Source organism: Artemia franciscana, chromosome 7 (assembly GCF_032884065.1).
Source record: "Artemia franciscana chromosome 7, ASM3288406v1, whole genome shotgun sequence".
NCBI lineage: Eukaryota > Metazoa > Arthropoda > Branchiopoda > Anostraca > Artemiidae > Artemia > Artemia franciscana.
The window spans coordinates 53,218,362-53,230,541 of record NC_088869.1 but is presented as its reverse complement, the minus strand read 5'-3'; the positions used below and the strand labels follow the sequence as shown (position 1 = coordinate 53,230,541).

Here is a 12,180-nt window from a genome sequence, read left to right as displayed (position 1 = left end):
AATACCGCTTTATATTCAATCAGTGTAGGAAGCTTATAAATGAGTTTTTGAAAACTCTTTGACCCCGTCTTCTTAAGTAGTACGAGCAGAATATGTCCTCATTTAAGTATGCAAATTATGTATATCTTGTACTATGCTAATTTTGTACCTGTTGGAGTATGTACATGATGTTTAAGGTATAATCTTTACGATCCCTAGGCACTCCTGTTGGAATATGCAAATTTTGTGCAAATTGGAGTATGTAAATGAGGTGTGAACCGGCTATGCAAACTTTGTGCTTGTCGGCTTCAGAGCCCCACTGCTACTACAAAACCCCTCTTACTCTCCTTTCCCCCTCAAAGAAGCCCAATTAAAATTTCAATATAACCACTTTATTCAGCATAGTTGAAAGATCCAGGACTATTCCTCTATGGATAGCACAATCCCCCACAACACCCGGAGAAAAATGCATAAGTCATGAATTTCTACTATTGTTTATGTATAGTGTTTGTTATTGGGGAGTATACAGTATTTTTGGGGGCAGGTGTTACCGAGAGATTTTCTACGGGGAAAATTATCTGTTGGGATAAAAGTTTCCATAGGTTGGACTTACCTGATAAAAGCTTTATGCATGGGGGACTTTACTAGAATTTTCATAGGAAATTACATTTATTTGTCTTACTTTCTCTCAACTGACAAATTTTACAAAATTTTTACAAATTTTACATGTGGGATTTTTTACGAGAGAAACTCTCCACAGGGGTATTTTTCGCGGGATATACTATCCAGTGGGAATTTTGTGTGGGAGCAACTTTCTACTAGGGTGAGTGAGTTTTCGGGACATATTTTCCATGGAGGGGAGGTTAACAGCATGATTTGAAAAAGAAAAACCAGAAATTAAAACCTTTTTCAATGGAAATTCGCGAAGAAAAAAATTATATCGGAATCTTCCTCAAGAAATTTTCCGGGGGGAGGGGATTTCAGCGAGAATGGAATTGTCTGATGGAATTTTCCAAATCGGGGATATTTTTATCTCGGATGAAATTTCCATGGAGAGATTTTTAGGGTTGAGGAATTTATCATCGAGGGGTAGCGAGATTTGCAGGCATTATTTAAAAATTTCTCATAAAATATATTTAAAAAAAAAACAACTTATTTAAACTGAAAAAAGGAGCAACATCAAAAATGAAAACGAACATAAATTATGAGGAGGGTCACCTTCTCCTCAATACTTCGCTTTTTCCGTTAAAGTTTGACTTTTCCAAATTCTTCAAGAACGATTCCTTAAATAAAAAGGCTGTTGAATTGGAACAATAAGAAGTTTTTTTTTAAAGATACTAAAATTCTTTAGCATGAAGAGCAAAATATTAAGGAGGAGGGAACCCCCACATATACGTAATAATTTCTGTTCGTTTTAAGTTTTGATCTTGTTATGTACTTTTAGCTGAAAAAAGTTGTCGTATTTATTTAATCAGCGTAAAAAGCTATTACTTTAGATACATTAATTGTTATAAAAATTTACTTTTTAGAGTTTTGGTTACTATTGACCCAAGTAATTATAACATAATATTTTATCACAAACTGTTTGATTAGATGTGATCAAGGCCAAGGCTTGAAAAAAGAATGGCGGATAAACATATTCTCAGATGACGAAATTAAAAAACCTTTTCCCAAGCCAACATTTTTCATGTTAAAGCTACTTCTCCAAGCATAAAAGTGATTCCAAGTCTCAAGAAGATTTATTGTAGCCAACACAGCCACACACGCTTTTCTTCCACCCCGATCTATTCAAATCGCTGTACATCCTCTCAAGAGATTCAAATTTTCATTAAATTCTTCCTTACGAACTTATTCGGGGTAAACCTGCTTTTTGTTTGGTCCTTAAAAGTTGGCCGGAAAGGACGATCTTTGGCAAACTCTCATCCTTCATGCCTACTTCATGTAATAGCCATCTCAACTCTTTTCTCGTTATAACCCTAGAAATTAGGATTGAACCACGTCTGTAGACAATTGGTCCGGATAACATCCAACAAATCCTCCACCGTCTTCTGGACTATCCATGTTCCAGAGCCACATTTGACCACTGTTATTACTGTAGTGTCTAATATTCTATCCTAGAATAATATTCTAATATCTAGGTTCACCAATTTATTTTCTTATTAATTAAAAGAAAACAAGTTTTTCAGCTTAAAGTAAGGAGCAACAGTAAAACTTAAAACAAACAGAAATTATTATGAGGGGGTTTGCCCCCTCGTCAATACCTTGTTCTAAACGCTTTAGTTCTTTAGTACTTTCAAAAGAGCTATTTATTCTAATTAAACGGCCTTTGTGATTCAATGGTCATTCTTAAAAGAACTGGAACAAAATTCTAAAATTCAAACTTTACCGACTGACATATATCGAATGAGCAAATATGAAGCTGCCTACTTTACTTAATTGATTTTCCTGAGCACCCTAGCTGGCTATCAAAATCCCTGTTTTCAGACACTTTGAATTTCTTGAGTACCAAAATTAATAAGTTGCCGTCTCGGCTTTACATCCAAAGAGAACTAACCCGGGTACAGGATACCCGACTTTAGCTTTACCGAATATTTTCATCAAGTTCAAGTTCAAGTTCTATTTATTTTCATAAAATAACAATAACAAAAACAATATCCCAAAGGGCTCAATGGCCCGTTATTTGGGAAACGGCATACAATAAATAAAGGATCATAAAACTTGTCATAAACATACTAACCAACATCTAAATATAAATATGTAAGAAAAAGAAATCAACTCACCGGCAGTCCCCACGAAACAGCGACCCCCACATCACCCGATAATAAAATACAAATTAAAATTCTCGCGTCATCGAGGATACAACACCAACAAAACAACAACCCAAAAAAGAAAAAAAAATAATAAAGAAACCATAAAAAAACATTTAATAAGAAGCCTTTAATAAGAAACTTTTCATCTGTCTCTTAAAGGAGCCAAGTGTTCGTGACTGTCGGATCTCAGCGGGAACCAAGTTCCAAGCACGTCCCACAGTCACAGCCAGGCCGAAGTCTGAACGAACCGAGGGACTAGCTGGAATCATCACATCCTCCCGGTTACAAACGATATACAAATTTACTTCCCCTACTAGTTTAAGCAGTCCCGAAAAACAACATGGGACATCTCCCTGGACGTATTGATATGCCAACGAAGATAGAGATAAAACATAAATATCTTTAATTTTGAGGAGGTCAAGAGGAGTGTGTGTAGCCGACTGGAGAATTTTTGCCGCTTTCTCATAAAGATTGTGAATAGGAGCAAGTACCGAGGGAAATGTTGACATCCACACAGACGAACAGTAAATCAGAGAAAAGTATAAAAGACGGAGGATAGGGAAAGGGAATAAACGCTTTAATTTTCGGATGATCCCAAGTCCACGGGAAATTTTCACTCTTATTATTTGAACATGCCACTTAAATGATAAATTTTCATCCAAAAGAACTCCCAGGAATCGCACATATCGATCCAGGGGACGACTTATGGAGCCTCTTGGTGTATGAAGCTCAGTAATTGTGGGGCAGCTCACACCTTTACGAGAAAAATAAGAAGGTAGCGTTTCGAGCTTATTTTTCTCCTATGTAATTTTTAGTTTTTTTGTTTACCCAGTCTAGCCAGTGTGGTCATAAAACTGATCTGAGAGAATATTATTGCCTAAACTTTAAAACAAATACTTGTTTTCATTTGCCAAAAGTTCAAAAGATACATAACCTAAGTACCATGAGTGAGCCTTCGAGCCCCTTACCTGGGTGTAACTGAAACACTAAAGACTTGACAAAATATTTCCCAAGTTTTAAAATAAGACAATTTTTGTCACTGCTAAATAATAGAGGCAAGAGAGAGGGAGAGAGAGGGAAAAGAGAGAGAAAGAGAGAAAGAGAGAGAGTTTCTAGTAGAAACAGGGAACACTTAACGTTCCCTATCCAAGCTTCTTCCTTGGAAAAGTAGAGGACTTCAATTAACTTCCTTAGGCACTTTTACCAATCTCAATCTTCGTATGAGTAGTTCATTTGTTTTATGACAAATCCAAGAATTAACTAATTGACTTATTCAACCAAATCATTTTTCAAAATTTGGTATTTATGTGCAATCATACTTCTAGCAATAACAATAAAAAAAGACGCAGATTATCAAAGGCAATTTCTAATAATTATCGTATCAATCTAAAGAGCCCAAGTTGACTTGTGTTACTAAAATGCGCTAGCTATTTACAGTCGATTTGTGACCAAAGTACATAAAAACGAGCTCAAGAAAACCCAGGCAAAAGAGCGATGAGCGCACATAGTGTCTTAAGCTTTTGTGCCATTTCTTGAATTCTTGCCAGTGCCAAGACCCCCCCTCCTTAAAAACAGTTTTTAAACAAGCAGTTACCACTTTATTACCTTAAACGCTTTGCTTCGTCAATGAAAGGTCGTTTGTCATTGTCTGTAAGAGTTTTCCACTCAATTCCTAATCGCTTAGAAATCTCTGAATTGTGCATTTTTGGAAAATCGTGCGACAATTTTCGCCTTTGGCCTCGAGACCAAACCATAAAGGCATTCATTGGTCGCTTCACATGATCAGGCTCTGGTGATCTTCTTTGCTGGAAAGCCATGGATTAAAGTTCACCTGAAATACAAGTGTAACAAATTGTTCAATTACATAAAAAAGTAAGAAACTTACAAAGCTATTAGGCGCATAAATAGACAAAGGTTTAATGTCTGGGCAACATCATTGTTTAATTTATTAAATTAATGTATTTAATATTTTAAATAATATAAAAATTTTATTATGTTTATATTTAATAAAATTATTAAATAGTAAAAATAAAAATAAAATTATTATTATTATTTTAATAAATAATAATAAAAAATAATATTTTTAATTATTAAATTAAATATATTAATTAAAAAAATATATTTTTCCGAGGGAAGTAAAGAGTGAAGTTGAAATTTAAAGCGGAAAAAAAATACTTCACAACTTATCTAACATATATCAATAAAACTAGTACTTATAAAACCAACTAGTTATGTTTACTTATGTTTCTACGATTATAGAAAACCAGCGATTTACTGAAAACACAAAATTCGAGTATAAAAAACAGGAATATGGATTTGGGAGTCAAACGTGAATATGTAGCCTGACAACAAAAACGTAATAAATTAAGATTTTCATAGTCTTGCACCAGTTGCGACATCAGTAACTTTCAGAATACAATTAAAATTATCTTAAAAACGTAAGCGTAAAATTGGATACTTTTTTAATAACCTCTGAGTAATTGAACAACATACAAAAATATTGGATTGATTTATCAGATAGTATTCTGGTCTCGCCAGCTATAATACCAGTAGTGAGCAATATACAATCTCAAATTGTAAGAAATATACTTTAGTACTACTTGAATTGAAGGCAAATAGGACTTAGTATGAACTTTGGAAATCTGGTTATTTCTCTCTATGCAACGGTGAATTTCAAGCCATGATACAAATTCTAAAGCTAGTTTACAGTCCTAATATTATCAAGATGGCTATACTTCGAGCTTGTCTACAAATTAAATTAAAAAAAAACTAGTTTTTTAACTGAAAGTAAGGAGCGACACTAAAACTTAAAACGAACATAAATTACTCCGTGCATGAAAGGGGTTATTCCCTTCTCCACGCCCCAATCTTTATGCTAAAGATTGACTCTTTCTCTCAATTCTACTTTATTAAACAGTAAAAACTTTAGCGTAAAGAGCGGGGCGTTGAGAAGGGAAAAGCCCCTTTCATACACGGAGTAATTTCTGTTCATTTTAAGTTTTAATGTCGCTCCTTACTTTCAGTTAAAAAACTAGTTTTTTTTTAATTTAATTTCTGAATGTTTTTGAATTAATCCATGTTTGATTTTGGCTCTCCGCACATATATTATTAAAATGAAATTTGTATATTAATTGTTTTTGTTTTTGGCTAAATGGCTTTCTCTTAGTTTTGATTAGAAGATTTAGAGAAATAAGGGGTGGGGAAGGAGGCCTAGTTGCCCTCCTATTTTTCGGTTACTTAAAAAGGCAACTAGAACTTTTAATTTTTAACGAACGTTTTTATTAGTAAAATATGTTCGTAACTTAAGAATTAACTGGCGTAACAAACTTCTATATTCTTATACTTTTATTATGTATATGAGGGGGTTTGTCCCCTAGTTAATAACTCGCTCTTTACGCTAAAGCTTAAGTTTTGTCCAAATTCTTTAAGAATGACCCCTGAATCAGAAAGGCCGTAGAATAAATAGTTGAAATTACTAAAAATACCTTAGCATAAAGAGCGAGGTATTTAGGTATTTAGGAGAACAGCCCCTCATATGCGTAATAATCTCTGTTCGTTTTAAGTTTTAATACTACTTCTTACTTTCAATTGAAAAAACTTTTTCATGTTTATTTTTTCATTTTTTTATAGTAATGCTAGAAAATCCTGCGCCCCCTTCATTGAATTTCTCTTTCCCATGACATATTCCTCCGAGGAAAGATCCTCCCCTCAACCCCCCCCCCCCCCCAAAAAAAAACAAAAAAATCCCCCTGAAAACGTCTGTACACTTCCCAATAACCATTACTGTATGTAACACTGGTCAAAGTGTTTAACTTGCAGCCCCTCCCCCGGGGACTGTGGGGAAGTAAGTCATCCGCAAAGGCATAGTTATTAAGGTTTTCGACTATGTTGAACAAAATGGCTATCTCAAAATTTTTATCCATTGACATTTGGGAAAAAATGAGCGTGGGAGGGGGCCTAGGTGCCCTCCAATATTTTGCTAACTTAAAAAGGGCACTAGAACTTTTCATTTTCGTTAGAATGAGCCCTCTTGCGACATTCTACGACCACTTGGTCGATACGATGACCCCCTGAAAAAAAAAAAAAAAAAAAAAAAATCCGTGACCGGTCTTCTGGCAAAAAATACGAAGCTCCACATTTTTGTAGATTGGAGGTTGAAACTATTGCGATAGGGTTCTCTGATTGTTTTAAGTTTCAACTTCGCTCTTTACTTCCGTCAGAATTTTTTTTAAGTTAATCTTTGTTTGTTTTTTTATTAAATTTAATGCAGAAGCAACACTACCATCATCTGTTTTATTTACACAGAATAATGTAAGTTCGTTTTAATTTTTAATGTCACTCCTTCGTTTCAGCTGTAAACTTATTTTAATGTAATTTCTAATTATTAACGATCTAGAGGAGATAAGACACCCCTAGATAATATTCCTTTTTTAGAGTTTCGTTTACTATTGAGCCGGATCGCTCCTTACTACAGTTCGTTTCCACGAACTGTTTTGACTAATCATGACATGTCCTTTTCAGAAGCAAAAAGCCATTTTGCAGAAGTGATACCAAATTAAACGAAAAAAAAAGAAGAAAAAATAAAGCAACAATCCTAAAATGGATTGTTGCTTTATCTTAAAAGAGATTTATCCTAGAAGGTATAGGTAATATTTTATTGTGTAAAAGATGTCTTCTCAATAGGTTTTGCTTTTACTCTATATTATTTACTCCTATATTATTTTGTGTTTTCTGTAAAGCGCTAGTTTTGTTTAATCCTAGAAACATAGGGAAACCTAATTTGTTGCGGTATTTGTACTAGTTTTATTGATATATATATATATATATATATATATATATATATATATATATATATATATATATATATATATATATATATATATATATATATATATATATATATATTAGGTAGGTTCTGAAATAATAATTTTATCTGTTTTAGCTTTCAACTTCGCTCTTTACTTCCCTTAAAATTTTTTTTAAGGTAATCTTTGTTTGTTTTTTATTAAAATTTAATGCAGAAATAACAATGCCATCATCTTTTTTATTTATTCGGAATAATGTAAGCTCGTTTTAAGTTTTAATGTCACTCCTTCGTTTCAGTTGAAAACTTATTTTTAATATAATTTCTAATTATCAACGATTTAGAGGAGATAAGACACCTCTTTGACAGCTGCGGAAGACTTTCTGTCAATAACATAAAGTTCGTTATCCATATTTCACAAAACAATACTTGTTTATCAGGAACGTTTGTTTTTCGATGAGCAAAAAGCTATTTTTACTTGACCGACTTCGCCTGAAAAAGCCATAATGAAGACAGGGCTTTATAAATCGTCTGCTGACTAGCAGAAACTAAAAGGCTGCTGTAACAAAAGGGAGCTTTTTAAGGGCTCATTTAAAGGCTTATATTTATACCTAATTGCTTTTTATAAATTTGACTTGATAGCACATTCCCACAGAGTGCACTTTTGGTTGTTTTCCCACTTTTTCAAATGAAAAAAGTGCCCTTTCCAATGAAATAACCAAGAGAGGTGTTTTTCAAAACCTAGGCAGGAGCAAAAAACTAAGGGGACAGGGACGTCTCTTCCCCTCAATTACCGCCGTTAGAACTAGCCCACAGGCTTCATTGCAGAGTGAAGATTGAAGGTTCAATTCAAAACTGTTGATCATTCAAGCTTAATTTTGGTAGATTTTTATTGAAAAGTTTTTAGTTTTAGTTAATTTGTACTCGAATCAATCTTTTCTTTTAAAATGAGTAGGCAATTTATGAAATTTACTAAGAGGGTCTTGAGGGGACGTATATGTGAGGGGTTCTTATACACCTCCAGATGGGTTTTGGACCATAATTATTGCCATGATACCGTTTTAAGCTTTCAAACTCTTCCACTTAAGAAGTGGCACCAAAAGTGCCGTTTTTAGTGCTGTATGGCACTTATGGATAGTATTGGCAAAATACACGTAGATATGAGTAATAGGTTTAATATGAGGCTTCTCGGCACATGATTTAAAAAATGAGAGCATCACATTTGCAAAAATAGTGGATTGTCTGAAAAGTAATCATAAGAAGCAACAAACCATGATTGAAAAAAATCCAATCGGTTATCGAACACATGAAAGTCTAATTTGAAAGTCTAAAGTCTAAGTCTAAATATAGAAAGTCTAAATATAAGCAATAGCTTTTGATTGAGCCGTTAAACATCTGTCTACGATGGTGTGGTTGCCTGGTAATATTTTAGTAGCTTACTGATGAGCAGACAATTTATGAAACTTACTAAGGTGACTGAGAGGGGGGAGTGTACAAGAGGGGTTCTTCTAAACCTCCAGTTAAGGGTTCTGTAACATAACTATTACAATAGTACCTGTTTTGTACTTCAGGACTATTCCACTTAGGAAGTGGCGCCAAAAGTGTAATTTTCAGTGCTATATCGCACCTACCAATGGCAGAATTAATAAAAATAACCACATAGATATGAGGAAGAGCTTTAGCCATTTAACATAACTTTAGTAAGTTCTGCTAGCCCAATAGCCCAGCTTTTCCACTTGAGACATGGCCCCAACAGTGCCGTTCTTAGTGCCATTTGGAACATGCAGATGGTGCAATTTATAGGAAGAACCTAGACATGAGAAATGTCTGTCATGTGAGCTATACAAAATTTGTAGATGTTATGGTAGCCAGCTAGTACCACTTTTTAAGAGACGGCACAAAAAGTGCCAATTTATTGCCACATGGCACTTGCAGATGGCGGAATTTATAAAAAGCACGTAGATAAGAGAAATAACTTGTTAATTAGCACTAAGTATCTCTCTATGAAGTTTCGTAACCCACTAGACCTAAAAAAAAAGACGGATCTGTGCTACCGATGCAAAAAGTGACTTTCCTTGATGTTCAAAGAGGGGGACTGAAATTTCCCTGCAACAGGTTTTCGATCATACTGATACCAATGGTACACTCTTCATTTTGATCCGACGCCATTTTCGAGGGGTTTCATGTTTTTTTTTGAAATAACCATAACATTCTTTTCGCAATAAACTTTTACTTTTAAAACGAATCGAAATAGTAGTTACCGTTATTTCAATAACGAATCAGTGTCAATTAGCAATTTGTTCACAAGGCAGTTTTTTTTCAAAACGCATTTTTTAACTTTTGGTTACTATGGGCTGTTATTTGCTCTTTACTAGGCTGCAGCTACTGCCGCAACCGTGATCAGTAACCAAGATTTATGATTAATGTCTGTTTGTCCTTCATTTTACTGTCAACTATTTTACAGAAATGCAGACTGGCCATGGAATTATTTTAGCTATAAATAGTGAACAGAATAGTTCTGTTATTTTTTTATATTCTACATCAATTCATAAATTTACTTTTTCCAAAAAAGATATGTCCATTAATTGTTTGGTTCTGTTTTGTCGTTTTTTTAAAACCCATGACATCTATTATAAGCAACCAAATATTAGAATAAAATCTCCCAACTTTCCACTTCCCAGCGGTACCGATAGGAGGAGGAGCATTGACCCATATAGATAGAAAGACACCTTTCCCTGTTGTATCTTTGCTTTAGTGAAACTAAATCTAGAAAAATTGCATAATTTTTTTTCATGTGAATCAAGGTATGGGGGGGAATGCGTTTCTACGGGCAGAATTTTCGTGGGTGGGAGGAGGTACATGCCAGTAACGTTTTTATGTCTAAAATTCTCTTCACCCTGCAAAGTTTGGTCCCCTGATTCTTCGGTAAAATAAAATTATGGGGGGACAAGAGGGGTCCATATCGGGATGGTCAAGGGGCATGAGATATATAATAATTTTTTTCTACATTAGAAAAAAATCAGTCCCCCTGAACGGTGACCCTGGTGAATAGGAGGTCACAAGTGATACTAAACTTTATAATAGAGGTAAAATTGTCAAAGCAATGCTTATAAAATTAATATCTTCCCAAAAAAGATAGCTCCTTAACTGTTTTGTATGAGGGGCCCAAAATTCCAAAACATTTTCCAAGAATTGATGTTTATAATCTTAGAAAGAATTTTTTTAAATAATATACTCCCGGGAAATGCCTGAATTCCTCCTTTTTTCATTTTCGCGCAGGTGAGCATATGATATAAATTTTATGACAAGAAAAACACAAGGTAATTCCAACCAGCAAGATAATAAAAATATATTAATAAACAAACATATTCACATAAATAGATTCACTCACTTGACAAAACAGTGTTCAAGGTACTCCACCTTCCCAGCCACCAAGTGGAATCATGTAATTGCCAAGTAGCCCATTTTTTATACTGCTCCCCCCTTCCCCAGTTTTTCCTATAAGCTCTTTTTTAACTTGAGAAGGCATTTATGCCATTTGTTCTTGTACTCAAGTGAATTATCAAGTAAAAAAAAACTGTAGTGTCCTACAGACTCCCTTTACTCCTTATAACTTCTTATCTAACTCATGTTCTTGGTAGAATTTTGGTAAACTGTTCGCAGTTCATATAATTGACTCACCAATAAAGCGAACATACCACTCGGTGCCTTTTTTATGTTCTTTACCAATATAATAATTGCTTCTATCGCAAATTCAAATTTAAGCCCTTTGTGACCTAATCTAACTAATCTAACCTAACTATAAATAATTTTGGCACTAAAAAACATTGTAGTATTTTGTCGAAAACGACCGAGAAAACAGCGCTGGGAAAACGTAGTATTATTTTGTTGAAAACGACCAATAACTCATGTTCTAATTGAAAATTCGTCATTTTTAAGAGCTCAAAAAGTGCTTAAATTTGAATCTGCGGTAGAAACAATTATTATATTCGTAAAGAACATAAAAAAGGCATCGAGTAGTATGTTCACTTTATTGGTAAGTCATTTATATGAACTGTGAAATATTTACTAGAATTTTCATAATGCACCCATTCATACCCAAGAAATTATCTAAATGCTTACCTTTCTACTTAGTCTCCAACTACTCCAAACTTAATATAACCTATGCAGAAGCACTAAAAAACATCTTCAATATAAATAATTCACACCTCTGAATTCAGAAGGTGAATGGTGATCATACCCATTGACTTTAACTTTTAGGAATAGGCATTCAATTCCTCTGCGCAATATCCCATAGCACCTATTACGCTGGTGGGCTGACTTCAAATTCAAAGAAAAGTTTACTAGAGACAACGTCTTTTCTTCTAACGAAGATTTGCTGGGAGTTAATTGGCCTATTGTTCTTTGTAGGATTGTCTCTTTTGCCTTACGACTTTCATTGGAGAGTATGCATTTTCATGGATTTTCGTTGAGGGCCAGACTAGCTTGTGGTTTTATCGGCCACTTAGAATCAAAATATTTTTAGTAAAAAATTCACGTCCCATTCCCAAGTGATTGGTTTTCACACCAGTTGATAATAATACCAAC

General features: G+C 34.1%; 1 protein-coding gene across 1 annotated transcript in view; it reads right to left on the bottom strand.

The window, feature by feature from the left end:
- Nucleotides 1–11,828, bottom strand: part of LOC136028638 (transcription factor sox-3-like) — a 34,749-nt gene extending 22,921 nt beyond the window's left edge. The window contains exons 1-2 of the mRNA XM_065706467.1: nt 11,716–11,828; nt 4,395–4,620 (exon numbers count right to left, since the gene is read on the bottom strand). Of these exons, the coding sequence (XP_065562539.1) occupies nt 4,395–4,606 (212 nt within the window). The 5' untranslated portion in view covers nt 4,607–4,620; nt 11,716–11,828. The remainder of the gene's footprint in view (nt 1–4,394; nt 4,621–11,715) is intronic.
- Between the last annotated feature and the right edge of the window lie 352 nt (nt 11,829–12,180).